Below are 17,708 nucleotides of genomic sequence, written 5' to 3' on the forward strand. Positions count from 1 at the left end.
TCTTTTCTGTTTCCTGCCTAACGACATTCAGATTGCTGTAATTAGAAAAAGAGGTTTTCTCTCAAGATGAAATTAACCATTCGAATCATTATTTATAAATAAATAGCATTTTAAAAAATATTTCTCTTCTCCCTGTGCACCAAACAAAGTAAAGGATGAATTCCATATCTGTTCCTTGTAACAATCTGTCTGATCTTGCTTTTCTTCCCATAACAGATACTGCGGCAAGATTTTCCCAAGATCTGCAAACCTGACCCGACACCTTCGGACACACACTGGAGAGCAACCTTACAGGTTAAAATAAGTGTATTAATGAGAATTACCAGACAATCCCAGCTATACATTGCCCCTGCGTAGAAGCTACATCCTTACCAGTCAGCAGTCAGTTTAAAAAAACAAGTCACGCCCCCGAAATTAAAGGACATCAGCACTTGCAAGAAGATCCGATTTAACCATTGGATCTCACAGTACACACCCCGAAATGGCTTTGAGGGAGCTCATATACATAGTTATATTAAATACGTAGTATACTGTGATGCAGACCATGTTTTGGCCAATAATGTACCATAACAGAGCCTCTGAATTTGGCTCCAATATAATTAAACTTTTTAAAGGACAAGTCGGAATATCTGTCAATGTACTTAATTATCAGGAAACATTTTGCAAAATCATAAAACCTTCCCTCACTGAGCTGGAAATTGCTTTAAACATACACTCGTAACCAGATAGCATCACTATCTGTACAAACGCTCGGACCCATTTGTTTCCTATTCAATCTTAGTGTTCCATCTTGATTTTCTGGAACATTTTCCTAAATATTATCCCGTGGTCCTGTGCATTTAATCTTGCACTTTTTTTTACACTTTGTGTGGATGGTACTTACGCTTGGGAAACTCAGCGGTGAACGAGAGCAGTTGGATCACAACCAGAACCTCTCAAAAAGGTGCTCAGTGCATATCTGTGTGCTGTCAGTAAACATCCTGACATCCCCATTAATAGAACACTCTGCGTTTAGCTGTGAATGCCGAATTTATTCCACACAACACGAGTGACCCAGAGAAAAATCCAAGGCCAATAAAGGAAAAATATCCTGGAAAATTTCTCTCCACCCCCCTCAGGCAAGCGAAACCAGTCCAGGAGATCACATGGACTATGTGTTATCTGTTAATTCACTTACCTTTTCTGCAGACTATAACGCTGTACAGTTTTACAGAGAGACATAAACGGTAACAGAAGTGCAAATATAACAAACAAATTGGGGTAGGTTTTTAACTTGCCCCCAGGCAGAAAACTAGCATTGCAGATTGGCTATCCAATTTGCAGCCCGATTTTCATCTCCATTGGTTTAAATGGGAGTGAAAGTCTAGTGGTTTCTATAATGGGCCGCCAATCCACAACCCCCAGTTTGATGCTCGGGTAGCCAGTTGAAAATCTGCCTCATAATTTTTCACAATATTATATGACATTTGGTTAACTCAGTCCACACACTTCCCTGATCATTTGTCTGCTTCTAACCTTACCACCCTCCCCCCCACCACACCCTTAGAAACAAAAGGACTCTGTAATATCCTTGTGCGCGCACGTAATGTAACAGTAGAGATTGCTTCTGGAGAGACCAGCCAAGGACAACCCATGGGTAATGACTGCAGAGATTCTTGTAACAGTAGAAAGACTCTAAACTGCTGTGCAATCCAAATTGTAGGCTGTGCAATCAGCAAAGAGATTTTCAGCGATAAGACAGAGAAAAGTGATTTAGGACATTCCACACGGCATGCCCCCAAGGCTCTGCTGTTCCTGAGTGTGTGTGGCTGTGTGGAACCAGACTGCACCGTCTATGGTTTATATATAACTGCAAGCATGATGCCGATTATGTTTTCTAATGCTTTATGAGACCGAAACAATTAAACTATATTAAATAATTTTCGCAATGAAAAATTGCCATGCTTCATTATGTGACAGATAAATTTTTTTTGAAGTCATCGAGAGGAAGTAAGATGAAAAATAAGGGTGCTGAAGACTGTCGGTGATCTGCCAGAAACAGCAGTCAGAATAATAATTTTATGTCTGTGTAACAGCTCATGGAGAAATACAGTAAAGGCCCAAGGGGATTCTAAATGACTACAGGGTATGAAAACTGATGCCTCTGGTACCAGCTTGCTAGACTAAACTGCACACACTGGCACAGTATTAAACATTTACTCTGTTTATTGTAATCTTTCTTGGAAGATAACAGAGCTTCCTTTGGGACTGGCAATTGAGCAGGCTAATCGTGGAAGAAGAAAAGATGTAATCACTGGATATAATTTTGCATGAAAAATCTTGGCCTTGTTTGTCATTCTTTAGAAGCTGCATCACATGGGATAGACCAAGCTGAGCACTTTCTAACTTTGTTGTGTTACCAAAGACATTGAATCACAGAGGCCCTGCACACTCAAACATATAGAAAAGAAGAAAAGTAGCTCTGCACCAAGTGCGTGATTGCGTAACTTCCATGCTGTGTAGCAGGTTATAGAATCATAGAAATTTACAGCATGGGAGGAGGCCATTCGGCCCATCATCTTCGCGCCGGCCAACCAAGAGCTATCCAACCTAATCCCACTTTCCAGCTCTTGGTCCGTAGCCCTGTAGGTTACGGCACTTCAAGTGCACATCCAACTATCTTTTAAATGTGATGAGGGTTTCTGCCTCTACCACCCTTTCACGCAGTGAGTTCCAGACCCCCACCATCCTCTGAGTGAAGACATTTCCCCTCATAACTCCTCTAAACCTCCCCCCACTTACTTTAAATCTGTGTCCCCTAGTTGTTGACCCCTCTTCCAAGGGAAACAGGTCCTTCCTATTCCCTCTATCCAGGCCCCTCATAATTTTATACACCTCAATCCGGTCTCCCCTCAGCCTCCTCTGTTCCAAAGAAAACAGAGCCAGCATCTCCAATCTTTCCTCATAGCCAAAATTCCAGGCAACATTCTTGTAAATTTCCTCTGCACTCTTTCCAGTGAAATCACATCTTTCCTGTAATGTGATGATCAGAACTGCACACAGTACTCCAGCTGCGGCCTAACCAGTGTTTTATACAGTTCAAGCATAACCTCCTTGCTCTTGTATTCCATGCCTCGACTAATAAAGGCAAGCATTCCATTTGCATTCTTAACTACTGTCCTGCTACCTTCAGGGATCTGTGGACCTGCACTCCAAGGTCCCTTTGTTCCTCTACACTTTTCAGTGTCGTGCCATTTAATGTGTATTCCCTTGCCTTGTTAGCCCTCCCCAAATGCATTACCTCACACATATCCGGATTGAATTCCATTTGCCTCTGTTCTGCCCACCTGACCAGTACATTGATATCTTCCTGCAGTCCGCAGCTTTCTTCTTCATTATCAACTACACAGCCTATTTTAGTGTCATCTGCACACTTCTTAATCCCAAACGTTTAAGTCCAAGTACTTGATATATACCACAAAAAGCAAGGGACCCAACACTGAGCCCTGCGTTATCTGTCAGATCACATCACACAGCTGTAAGATTCAGTGTAGCATTGGCTGTCTGTGTATCTGTAGTGGCAGCTTCAATCATAGAATACATGGCACAAAATCAGGCCATTCAGTGTTTATGCTCCCCACCAGCCTCCTCCCACTCTACTTCATCTAACCTAATCAACATATAGATTTAATGATCTTGCCCAAAAATCTGTCACATGCTCATTTTTTTCTCAAAGCCTGCGTTTTTTTTTAATATGCATTGTCCTTCACCACCTCACACTTCCTCACGAACTTCAGGTGAAAATGCAAAGCATCCTGAGAATTCTTCATGTTTAGGTGGGGAGGGAGGGAGGAAACGGTTTCTTTCCTCACTCTGCCTCCTTTACTCTGGAGGAACTATTCTATCGTCCGTAAACCACTCCACCCAGAAACCTAAAGAATATTGGTTTAAAAAAAGACAGCCTGACCACAGCTTTCGTTGGATACATCTGACATGTGCAGATATCAAAAATTGATTGTGCACCTGGCCGGCCTGGAGCTCCAAAGACCGAGGTTACAGCATCTGTTGAGGGCATTGCATTAGTGATTCAGTTGGTGTGTATGGGTTGCCGAATGCTCCAATCAAATCTCATTGCACGAACCAAACATTAAAAGTGACCAGTGTACTGCATCTCTCCTGGTCTCCAAAGAGCTTCCAGTGAGTACTCTGGAATTCTGAGAGACCATTAAGAAAAAAATACTTTGTAATTTTTTGAACAGTACAAGGGATGATTGCTGCCTTGAAATAAAGTTGAGACTGCTTATCAAACATTTATCCTCTGTTTTTATTGACTTTTCTTACTTTAAGGCCTATAATATTTTGAGCATGTCTTGTAGGACTCCATCCTGAACATAATTTAAGCTCTAATAAGCTGTTTTAATTCAAGGCATTATATAGAACAGGATATCAAAAGCTCTACTGCTGGGATATTGTGTAAGATAGCTTGTGTGTTTTTCTTAAAAGTCAAAATAGAAAAAGGCACAAGGGCTTTCAAAACCGTGAACGGTTCTTGATCTTTAGAAATGTTACTTATCCGCACTTTTTTTTTCCAAAGGTGTAAATACTGTGACCGCTCCTTCAGTATTTCTTCCAATCTGCAACGACATGTTCGCAACATTCACAACAAGGAAAAACCATTCAAGTGTCACCTGTGCGACAGATGCTTTGGTCAACAGACCAATCTGGACAGACATCTGAAAAAACATGAGAATGGAAATATGTCAGGTACGCAACCAAAACTGAACCTTGAGACTTGGGCTTTGGCATTGAGATTTGACTTTGAACTTTTGGACTGTAGTATTTCTACTGTGCTTTTTTGTAAAGAAAGTCACTTCATAGATTAAAGTATGGATCCACTCTGCAGTGAGATCCCAGTCTGAGGCTGATCACTTACTGTGCAAGGAGGAAGGGAAAACAAGGGTGTGAGTTACCCCCACTTTACTGGTTGAGTTACACTGGCATAAGTCTGGAATCAGATCATCTCCTTGTCCTTTTCAATCAGAAAGTGGTACAGAACAGGAGGTAGACCCTAAGAGGAAACAATTATCTTTAAATAACAGCAACTTTCATTTATATAGGACCTTTCATGTAGAAAAACATCGCAAAGCGCTTCACTGAGGCATAATAAAAAAATCAATGGACATGGACAATGGAATGAGATATCAGGGAGGGTGACCAAAAACTTGGTCAAAAAGCTGGATTTTAAAGAGGATGTTAAAGAAGGAATGGGAGGTGGAGCAGCAGAAGGGATTGGTGAAGTAATTCTAGAGTGTGATCCCTGAGCAAAGCGAGGAAGGACTTTAAACACGAGGATAACCATTTAAAATTTCCGATGTTGGGAGATCGGGAGACAATGTAGGTCAGTAAAGACAGGCGAAATAGGTGCGCAGCAGTTGGTACAGGATAGGATCTGGACAACAGAGTTTTGGATGGAGGTGGAGGATGGGAGGCCGGCCAGGAGAACATTGAAATAGTCAAGCCTAGAGGTAAAAAATCTATTAATGAGGGCTTCAGCTGCAAGTGGCCTAATGAAAATCAGATGGCCCATTACTGCCTGGCGACATTCAGGTAGGTGTGTGGGAAGGAGGGTCTCATGGGAGGGAATGTAGGGGGTGACTTTCCTTGTGGGACCCGGAGGAGTACTTCTCCTGGCCCCACGTCCGGAAGATTTCCACTTACCTTGGTTTCTTCATCCTCCTTCAACTGCCAGACAGAACTTCCCTGCTCAGGCCTGAGTTAAAATCCAATCGGTGTCGACCTCAATTTGCAAAAATAGATGTGTGTCCCACCTGTTTCCAGTGGGTGCCTCAGTTACTGAACGGCAATGAGCAGTTATAGTGGTGGCCAGTGGTATTCTAGTGGAACTGGGCAGTAAGATTGAACGCTCCATTTTAAAGGCCTCACTGCCCCGTTCCTGTTTGACGGGATGGATTAAAATCCCTCCCAATATTTCTACATTCCTGTATTGTGGAGTCTGCATTACTGAAGCACAGCTGCGTAGCTCAACATGGTTGCCACGGTGTCTTAATATTTACCCGCAAAATATCCGACAATGACGCACAGTAATTGTTATTCATTCAGCACTGGCCATACTCATCACATGTCAGTAACTGTTAGATCGAAATACGACTTCTTTCAAGCTGCAGCTAATATAATCTTGCCTGCGTCTCTAAGCAAAAGTATGAGATTTTTTACCTCTAGGCTTGACTATTTCAATGTTCTCCTGGCCGGCCTCCCATCCTCCACCCTCCATCCAAAACTCTGTTGTCCAGATCCTATCCTGTACCAACTGCTGCGCACCTATTTCGCCTGTCTTTACTGACCTACATTGTCTCCCGATCTCCCAACATCTGAAATTTTAAATGGTTATCCCCATGTTTAAAGTTCTTCCTAGCCTTGCTCAGGTTTCACGCTCTAGAATTACTTCACCAAAGTGCTATGAGAAACAGGACGATCCCAACAGTTTATTTTGGCACAGCCTCTAAACAGAGCACAACCCCCGTAACCAGAGTATTATACTGACATGGAATAACTGGATGCTAGCTAGTATAAAATGACATCTTGGTCCAGTGAAAATAGGTGTTGGACAAGTAGACTATCAAATGATGTTTTATAGTTGTAATTTTTTTTGTCTTTTCTGGCCAGACATCTCTTGATAGTGATAAACAGGGGAAATGCTTGTCGGTGAAATAATACCAATGATGAAAGCCCAAGTAAGGAAGAGAAAAGTAAATTGGACTCTTGACAGCCCTGCAGTTAATGCTGAAGAAATCCTAAAGGGGTTATTGTTACCATATTAAAGGATTTGGGCATAGTCTATTCTTGAAGCAGACAAGAACAGCCTCCATCCGAACATCTGCTTAGAAGCTCCAAGCTACTCCAAGGCTTTTTTGTTTCATTATGTTTTCTTTTAGTTTAACTTAAGTTATCAACTTCAAATGCAATTTGTGGCAATTAATGGCATCACTGATTGAACCACTGTGCTATTTGTAAACATGGGGTCAGAGGGTCAGATTCCACTTTTAACAAAGAATGAAAGAATACAGGTACTTGTTTTTCTTTGCAATTAATGACCCGCCAGTGAAATCATTGTCCTGAAAGTATGCAGTGCAATATTCGCATCCAAACACATTAAATATATGTATGGCATGTTAGCAGAGGTGTTACTCCATTTGCAATAAATGGGTTGATGCCCCCTTCCAGAAATAGTGGAGAGACCAATTGATATACCAGTATCCCACTGTATAATTTGCTGCCAAACACCCAACAAAGTTATGATAGAGGAGCAGGGAAAGCCCAAGGAAATTTCCCCCCTAATTCCCTCCCAATGTCCCTTTTGTTCAGAAAGTTGCAAGAATTGGCTTTGGATGATGGGGAAAACGTATCACAGTTAACATAACATTTTCTCATGATGGAACTGTTTGATTTGATCATTTCAACAGGATGACCAAGCTATTAACCTTTTGCTTTTGCGGAGGAATTCTGTAATGCTACAGTATCAAGTATTCCCATGGTAGCCACTGTACAAAAAAAAAGCCTCCAACTATATAGCTCTCATTTCCACCCCCACTCCCTCTTTTTAGGTCCCTACTCTCCCAACCAAAGACTATAGCATTCAATGTTGTCAATTTTCAACAGGCACTGCAACATCTTCGCCTCATTCAGAAATAGACAGCGGTGGTGTCATTCTGGACAATAAGGAGGATTCCTATTTTACAGAGATTCGGAATTTCATTGGAAACAGCAACAACACTGAGTGCTCCCCGGGGCATGTGGAGGAGAGGTGAGGAGTATATCTTGCTGACGGATCATATGCTGGATTCCCACGTTAATGAGGCGGAAACATTTTTATTGCCCCACTGAAATCCATTTTTCTTGATTTTGTTGTATTATTTTCACCACCTCTGCCAGTCAGGGCAGCACTGTCAAAACACAATGGCATGTAAATATATTCATTATTATTAAGTACTGATGCAGGGAGACAGATGCTCTGGGACATGAGACCTGTGGATGTAACTAGCATCAGAATGAATATTTTTTTGGATATGAGGATGCAGTAGATACAGTATACCTGGAATGGGGTAGAGTTTAAATTCAAACTACACATCTACCAGGGCCTTGGCCAGGAGTAGTATAGGTAACCTACAAGAAGCAGAACAATCTCTAATTGTTCTTAGTCAAGGAAATGTTTATTGGTGCTCACAAAGATGGGAGGGGCGAGGAGAAGATAACGCACAGATTGCTGGAGTAAAAATACATGCATTTGAACAAAAATTTAGACCTGTTCATACTCTGTGGGTCATCTTGGCTTTGCATCAAAGTTCATCCAGCTAAAGGATTTGGCCCTTTCCTGCAGGGATTTCTTCAGTCCTTAGTCACTCAACACACAATTAGTTCGTAGCAGTCAAACAGTGATTTTAATAAATCTGTGGCCTGGTCTCCTGCTTTACAGATGTGATGTGCAGTCTGGCTATTGAGTTACAGCATTGAGAACAGCACTGAAAAGGGATACTCCTTTTTTAATCATTTACACCTGTAAATCATTAAGAAAACTGAAATCAAAAGAATAATTCTGGCACCATTGTAACAAAAAATCTTTGTTATTTTAATTTATTGGCTTATACGTTGTATATCCTTAACTACTTGGCTGTAATGTGTGCTCAAGTGTCATTCATAGGTAAATTTAGCTTTTGAATTTTTCTTTTCCCTGTGACAACCAAATACATCCATGCTGTAATATAGTATTTACCTAACCGTACACAAGGTTACAATTTTCGAGGGGTAAAATTTAAATGGTCTCTTGGAGGGCTTGCAAAATCTGTCCATAATCACAATGAATGTGGCTCTGACCTTTAATTTTATACCAAAAGTATAAACACTAATTAAGTGTTATTAACAAGCACACCCAACAAGGTTACATGTGTATCCACGAGAAAATTGATTGTGTTGCAGATGCTCACAGGTCACGCACTAATAGGTACCTTGATCCTGGGCAGTTAAGGTGCGAGTTCATTTGAAATTGCGAGTTATTCAAGCACAATCCATCAACTAGGAAACCATAGAGGTGTTGGGATGAAATCTTCATATCAGTTTTCACAATTGAAGACTGTAGGCAAGTTCCAGTTCTGGTCAAATTGTCCCAGGAATCTAAAACAGATGTACGGCTCGGTAAAGCATGTTAAGAAGAAGCACAAGAATTAAAAGACCACAGGGATGCCTGGACACGATGAACTATGCCATAGAATTCCTCTTGGGAAGTGGGGCACAATGTTGATTACTATTTGTAGGAGCTGCATAAATATAGGAACATATCGCAGATATAAATATAAAAAATGGATGATTGGAAACATGCAATATTCCAAAAAAGAAGGTCGACATGAACTTGGGAATTAGAGAGCATTTCTTCTAACACTAAAAGTAAGAAAAATCCTCAAGCGTTCCATTGAAGGCTGTTACCATTTATTTAAACAGTGCAGAAGCTATAGCATAATCAGTTTTAAGGTCAATAGATCATGCCCCATAAATCCATTGGGATTATTTGAGGTGGTAACTAACTTAGCCAGTATCATATAACCAGTTGCAATGATTTACATGGATTTTGTAAAGTATTTAATAAAGTTCCACATGTGAGGATTTTAAGGAAAGCTTAAGGCTCATATGGCAAATTAGCGAGCTGTATTGAACACTTTCTTGGCAGGAGAATCAGAAGGTAATGATACATGAACCATGTCTGGAAGGTAATAGCAGCTGAAGCTCCACAGAATTCTATTCTGAATCTCCTATTTACACTATTTATAAACCATATAGAGTGGGGTAGTTCAGATAGAAATCCGAAAACAAATTAAAACAAATGTTGGTGATATCAAATCATGTTACCAGTTAACAGTTAGGAAGATTGTTCAAGTTTAATGGGACTTGGATAAGTTAAGTAGACATGGTAAGGAATGACAAAGGGATTTGTATTTGGATAGAAATGTAGAGTGATGCATATTTAAGCAGGAAATATTAAACATGCTCACAATGAGTAGATGGCCAAAAGCAAAGGTGGAAAACAAAGAGGATCCTTGTGTGATTATCAATCATTTGTTGAAAAGATCCTGTCAACGTGAGGCTGTCACCAACAATGATGGTAGAATTTGTAGGAAATTATTTTTAAAATAATAGGAGCTTAACTTAGTGGCGAGGCCACATTTGCAACATTATGTGTATAGTTTGGGGTCACCGACCTTCAAAGGACATTCACATATCTGAGAGTGCTCAGAAAAGACTACACCAGGATTTAAAACTCGAAATTGTGGAGCAAAGCTCTCCGGACTACGCATATTTTTCTTAAGTAATTAAGATTGAGTGAGGACATAATCCAGGGCTTTAAAATGCTGAAAGACTTTGATAATGTAGATGGAAGCAAGATATTTAGTTTAAGTACAGGACAAGATTAAAAGTACAAAATTAACAGGATGCAAGCAAGATTGTGTGTTTCTTCACACAGACTGATAGGTGGAATACATTGCCATCAAATGTTAATTAATTAGTTTAAAGAAGAATTAAATACATTTCTGATGAATAACAGGACTGAAGTTCATCGAATAAGCTCCTTTGAACCAACAGGAGCAGGAAAGGGCTGGCTGTGGTGTCCTGAGGGTGTGAAGAGTGTCATATAAATGCAAATTCCTTCTTCTCTTTCTATCTATTTGCTTCATTCATTACTTTTGAAGAACAGGGAGAAATTTCAGAGAACTTTATCTTTTTGAAAGGTTTATCTGCAGTTATTGAGTTCACTGAGAAAACGAATCAAGTCGAGTAGAGTCAATGGCGGTGTATATTGTGTATGGTTTCTTATAGGATGTGGACTTAATTGCTCTGTATCCTTTTCTCACTCTTTTTTAACACATACTTATTACTGCGCTCAAAAACTTTTCTAAAATCTGATACACTAACAATTTAGTGAGAACATGCAGGAGCCTAGAAATTGCTGATGGCATAAAACTTCCACTGGTAGCAAATGTGCAATAGTGGCCAGGAAAGTTAGTACAGTATAGTGTTCACCTACTAACCAGTTCACTATGTTCTGGTCAGGTATTTCCTTGGTGCTGCATCTATTCCGCCACTAGAATTTCATCGCAAGTACAGTGCTGAGGGAGTGCTGCACTGTTGGAGGTGCCGTTTTTTGGATGAGACGCTAAACCAAGGCCCCATCTGCTCTCTCAAGTGGACATGAGAGATCCCAAGGCACTATTTTGAAGACGAGCAGGGGAGTTATCCCTGGTGTCCTGGCCAATACTTGTCCTTCAATCAACATAACAAAAGCAGACTATATCTGCTCATTATCACATTGTTGTTTGTGGGAGCTTGCTTGTGAGCAAATTGTCTGCCGCATTTCCTACATTGCAACAGTGACTATACTCCATAAGTACTTAATTGGCTGTAAAGTGCTTTGAAACGCCTGGTAGTCGTGAAAGGTGCTATATAAATGCAAATCTTTTTTAACAAAATGTTAAATGAAGACTTTAAAGCACTGGCACGAATACAGTCAAGTAATTCAACAAGGGCAATTAAACCAGCAGATTGGGCAGTTAAGTGGGAAGCGACTCGTGTTGCAGCAGTAACACATCGCTGGCCTGTTGCGTTAATTTTGCAGAAACACAACAAAGATTGCTGGAGTGGCTGCAATGATAAAGGTGGTGTTTTTGTTTAAAAGTGGGAGTTGGTTCAAGTTTTCTTGGCACTTTTCAGCTTTTTGTGCACTTTGGGGATTGTATGCGTTGTTCCACTCACACAGGACTTCACAGAGGAAGATCAACAAGAGCAGGAAAGGGCTGGCTGTGATATCAGGTGGCATGCATGGCATTCCATCAAGTCCTGCGCCACACAGCGGGTCTCCGATACCACGCGGCGTAACCCGACAATGATAGTCGAGATGTACCTAAGGAGGCTGAGGTTTAGCAGGAGACACTGACAAGTTGTTTTTTCATTTGGGATGTGGGCGTCGTTGGCCAGGCCGGCATTTATTACCCGTCCCTAATTACCCTTGAGAAGGTGGTGGTGAGCTGCCTTCTTGAACTGCTGCAGTCCATGTGGTAAAGGTACTCCCAGTGCTGTTAGGTAGGGAGTTCCATGATTTTGACCCAGTGACAATGAAGGAATGGTGATATATTTCCAAGTCAGGATAATGTGTGACTTGGAGGTAATAGTGTTCCCACGCACCTGCTGCCCTTGTCCTCCTAGGTGGTAGAGGTCGCGGGTTTAGGAGGTGCTGCTGAAGAAGCCTTGGTGAGTTGCTGCAGTACACCTTGTAAATGGTACACACAGCAGCCACGGTGTGCCGGTGGTGGAGAGAATGAATGCTTAACATAATAAGAACATAAGAATTAGGAACAGGAGTAGGCCATCTAGCCCCTCGAGCCTGCTCCGCCATTCAACAAGATCGTGGCTGATCTGGCCGTGGACTCAGCTCCACTTACCCGCCCGCTCCCCGTAACCCTTAATTCCCTTATTGGTTAAGGTTAAGGTGGTGGATGGGGTGCCATCAAACAGGCTCCTTTGTCCTGGATGAGTCTTGAGTGTTGTTGGAGCTGTACTCATCCAGGTAAGTGGAGAGTATTCCATCGCACTCTAACTTGTGACTTGTAGATGGTGGAAAGGCTTTGGTGAGTCAGGAAGTGAGAGACTCGTCGCAGAATACCCAGCCTCTGATCTGTTCTTTAGCCACAGCATTTATGTGGCTGGTCCAATTAAGTTTCTAGTCATCTCCTTCAGGAAATCCTCTATATAGCACAAATTATCCATACAGCACTGCCAATGGCTGTCAAAGTCACGGTGCTCCTCAATGTTTATGCATCAGGCTTCTTCCAGCCTCCGCAGTGCTAGCCAACTTGCTGTTCACAGATAAATGAAGGAGTTCACAGATTTAGCTGGGCAAACAATCCCAGCGCTTTCACAATTGACCAGCAACAGGATTGTGAGAAGGTAACAGTATTCTACAGAACTGTTGGCTTTCCCAGAATCCAGAGGGTCATTGATTGCAGGATCGATATAAGAACATAAGAAATAGGAGCAGGAGTAGGCCATTTGGCCACTCGAGCCTGCTCCGCCATTCAATAAGATCATGGCTGATCTGATTATGGACTCAGCTCCATTTCCCTGTCCGCTCTCCATAACCCTTTATTCCCTTATTGCTCAAAAATCTGTCTTTCTCCACCTTAATATATTCAATGACCCAGCCTCCACAGCTCGTTAGGGCAAAGAATTCACAGATTTACAACCCTCTGAGAGAAGAAATTCCTCCTCATCTCAGTTTTAAATGGGCAGCCTCTTATTCTGAGACTATATTATTGTTTTAGTTTCCCCTATGAGTGGAAATATCTTCTCTGCATCCACCTTGTTGAGCCCCCTCATTATCTTATGTTTCGATAAGATCACCTCTCATTCTTCTAACTAAAATGAGCATAGGCCCAACTACACAACCTATCTTCATAAGTCAAGCCCCTCCTCTCCAGAATCAACCGAGTGAACCTTCTCTGAACAGCCTCCAATGCAAGTGTTTTGACCCCTACGGCTAAAGGAATCAAGGGGTATGGAGAGAAAGCAGGGAACGGGGTACTGAAGGAATGATCAGCCATGATCTTATTGAATGGTGGTGCAGGCTCAAAGGGCTGAATGGCCTACTCCTGCACCTATTTTCTATGTTTCTATGTATATCCTTTCTTAAATACGGAGACCAAAACTGCACGCAGTACTCTAGGTGTGGCCTCACCAATACACTGTATAATTGTAGCAGGACTTCTCTGCTTTTATACTCCATTCCCCTTGCAATAAAGGCCAACATTCAATTTGCCTTCCTGATTACTTGCTGTACCTGCATGCTAACTGTTTGTGTTTCATGCACAATGACCCCACTGCAGCACTTTGCAATTTTTCTCCATTTAAATTATAATTTGCTTTTCTATGTTGTCTGCCAAAGTGGATAACCTCACATGTTCTCACATTCTATTCCATCTGCCAAAATTTTGCCCACTCACTTAGCCTGTCTATATCCCTTTTCAGATTTCTTGTGTCCTCCTCACAATTTGCTCTCCCACCGATCTTTGTATCATAAATAAACTTGGTTACATTACACTCCATCCCTTCATCCAATTCATTAACATAGATATGGCCGGTCCAGTTAAGCTGCTGATCGAGTTGATAGCGGCGAATCAACAGATGCCGGTGCTGTCAAAGGGCACTGCATGTGATTGGTGCCTTTTCTCATTCAGAGATAGTCATTGCCTGGCCCTTGTGTGGCACAAGTATTACCTACCACTTGATGTCAAGGACAGTTCCTCTCACCTCTCCTCTGGCATTCAGCTCTTGTGTCCACATTCAGATCAAGGCTGTGATATGTTTGTAGAAACAGGAAGAACTTCTATTTATATAGTGCCTTTCACATCCTCAGGATGTCCCAAAGTCCTTTAAATCCAATAAATTACTTTTGAAGTGTTGTCACTGTTTTGTAGGCAGACAGGACAGTCAATTTTCAAACAGCAAAGTCCCACAAGCAGGCAATAATATGAATAACCAATTAATATAATTTTAGTAGTGTTGGCTGAGGGATCAATATTGTTCAGTACACCAGCAGAACACCACTGCCCTTTTTCACATAGTGCAATGGGATTTTTTAACGCCCACCTGAGCATGCAGAAAACCTCATCCAAAAGACAGCACTTCAAACAATGCAGAGTTCTCTCAGGAGTGCTTAAATTCTGAGGCTCAAATCCACAACCTTCTGACTCAGAGGCAAGAGTGTTACCAAGGCCGAAACTTTCAGGTGAGTGTCTCTGGTATTTCAGGTTCCTGCCAGTACATCTAGATGGCAGAAAGAAAGAAAAGAAATACGCATTTATATATAGTGTTTCACGACGTCCCAAAGCGCTTTACAGCCAATGACGTACTTTTGAAGTGTAGTCACTATTGTAATGTAGCCAATTTATGCACAGCAAGCTCCCATAAACAGCAGTGTGATAATGACCAGATAATCTGTTTTTGTTATGTTGATTGAGGGATAAATATTGGCCAGAACACTGGAGATAACTCCCCTGTTCTTCTTCGAAATAGTGCCATGGGATCTTTCACATTCACCTGAGAGAGCAGACGGGGCCTCGGTTTAACGTCTCATCCAAAACACAACAACTCCGACAGTGCAGCGCTCCCTCAGCACTGCACTGGAGTGTCAGCCTAGATTTTTGTGCTCATGTCACTGGAGTGGGACTTGAACCCACAACCTTCTGACTCAGAGACGAGAGTGCTACCCACTGAGCCACAGCTGACAACTGAGCAAATGGCAGAGTGTGAAAAGCATCCGCTAATTCGGAGTTCTGATTATTAAGTTCATAAATATAAAAAACATCGAATGAAATGAGGAATGATCAGAGTAAATTCTCCCAATGGGTACCAAGCTTCTAGGTGCAATCTGCAACCTGAGTCACATTCAGCAGTACTGTACATTTTGCAGTCTCGGAGCTAAGCCTGGCACCTGTGTGAAGTAACAAGTTGTTGAGCCATACAGTTTGATGACGGATCACTCCACAGCTTTAAGACTTGATATTGAATCTTTTCTTCTCCTAAATAGTTTTCCATTACTTTTCTGGAAAGGAATTTTTTTTTTTTAAAAGAGACCTTTTTTTTTGCTCGGATTCATTAAACTCCCGAGTCACGTTTAAATCTAAGATTAGGAGCACACTTTTTTTTTTGCAGTGTTTTTTTTGTTCTTGTTAATTCTGCATAACATTTTTAAACATCACAAAGATTACAGAGATAAAAATCTTCCCAGTTCACTTCAGTTTTTCCCCCTTTTTGTAAATGGCAACATGAATGATAGAAATATCAAAGCTAAAATATGCAAGATGAAATTTGATTAAATTTACATTACGTGCACATTAAAACTTCTCTTGGTGATCGAGGCTTTTTTCCCTGCCAACATCTGGCCTCAACATGTAATAGTGCAGGAAGTTGGTAAAGAAAGACGAGGTCAGGAGGTCACGCAATGTTTCCTTTCTAACTCCTGCACTTTCAGCTGCTTTTGATGGATATTTTATCCTCTGCAAATTACTGCATTTGAAAGTGTAATTAGCAATTTTGTTTTCTTAATCATCTAGCCTTATTCTTTTGGTATAGAGCCAGTTCTACATCGTTTATGACAGGCCTGCAAGTTGGCAGTTTGAACTATACTCAATCGTACCCCCCTTCATGTCTGTCCAAATCTCATTATTGTCATACATTGATAAGGAGAGACTAAATAAGGCATTATTTTCTCAGCAGATGTAATGCAAAAATGAGTAACATGGAATTGTTCTTTCTCTGCCTTCATATCCTTGTTAAGTGTTAAAGGTACTCCCTCACTGACTTCCATTCAGTGGGCCAAAAATTGCGGTTGAAGAGTTCCCCGTGCGGATGCCTCTGACCAATGTTTTTTTTACGAAGATACCAGGTGGTCCTCACACTTACACTCTGAGGCCTGGATGCACAGCCCACGCAGAGGCCCATGCATCCCAGGAACATAAGCACAACCTGGGATCACGTGGGCCTGGACCACCAATCACAATGTAGTATTCTCATTGATAATGATGGGAGTGAGCTCCCATCACTATCAATGAGAATACTCCTAAAATCAAATAAAATACAAACGTCAATTTAAAAAACACTTCACTTTTTAAAAACTTAATAGAAATTGCATTAAATTAAATGTTTTAGAGAACAATGTATTGAGTTTAAAAAAAAATGCTTTAAGTGTTAATAAACTTACCTTCATTGACAGGGTTTTTAATATAAAAATAAGTAATAACATTTATTTTTTCTATCTATTAAAACTATTACGCTGGTAAAAGCAGGCCTTATGCCTGCTTTTACCAGGCATAAGAGTTTGAAGGACATTCGCTGGGCAAGAGTTGGGCAAATGGCCCAAATCTCCACTATCGAAGGCCCTCCTCCCAGGGAGGCACGTGATGACAGATCACAAGTGCCGGGTTCAGGCACATGAGCATCACGTGCCTAAACCGGGAACTTGTGGGGCCTCGTCGGGCACTTGCTATCTGGTTATACAGCAGACAATGGATAGACAGGAAACATAATAGAGAATTGTTGGCTCGAGAAGAAAAACAGTGGGCAAAAATGAGATAGATAAGCTATAGTTTGGGGAAAAGTGCGATATAAAGAGTACATACTGAGGAACAGTAAGAGATATTGCAGTTTTTATCCCAAGGAAAAGTGCAAGATGGCAGATTATACATTGAGAACAGGCGGATTTAGAGAGCACATATGGATCGTATTTAATCTCGCACCAGCAAGCTACGTTCTTAATATTGGCTCAGGTGTAAGAGAATTATGTTGCCCCTTTACACTTTTGAACTGAAACCAGTAATGATTCTTGTAGTGGGGAGATTCTTAAAATGATGGGTCTATGTTTGTGCTGTCCCATCCATATTTCCATGCACTGTCATGTGGTTTATTTCAGATTTAAGACACCCATTCTTTCATACAGTGGTGTAGATTTTCTTACTTTTAAGTCTTGCACGTTAGGTGGACTTTAACGCAATTGTACCAATCTTTGAGGAGAAGAATTAAACAGAAGTAATATTATTGGGGAGCCCTTGAATAAGGATGGCGATGCACTACCTGTTTCATTAGTTCTGTGATATTTTCTGAACAGTAAGGGCAAA

General features: G+C 41.2%; 1 protein-coding gene across 3 annotated transcripts in view; it reads left to right on the top strand.

Moving 5' to 3' along the window:
* Positions 1-17,708, top strand: part of mecom (MDS1 and EVI1 complex locus) — a 462,101-nt gene that overhangs the window by 430,871 nt on the left and 13,522 nt on the right. For all 3 annotated transcript variants that reach the window (XM_070882495.1, XM_070882492.1, XM_070882493.1), the window contains 3 exons: positions 217-294; positions 4,574-4,743; positions 7,657-7,801. In XM_070882495.1, the coding sequence (XP_070738596.1) occupies positions 217-294; positions 4,574-4,743; positions 7,657-7,801 (393 nt within the window). The remainder of the gene's footprint in view (positions 1-216; positions 295-4,573; positions 4,744-7,656; positions 7,802-17,708) is intronic.

This window comes from Pristiophorus japonicus, chromosome 6 (assembly GCF_044704955.1).
Source record: "Pristiophorus japonicus isolate sPriJap1 chromosome 6, sPriJap1.hap1, whole genome shotgun sequence".
Classification (NCBI taxonomy): Eukaryota; Metazoa; Chordata; class Chondrichthyes; family Pristiophoridae; genus Pristiophorus; species Pristiophorus japonicus.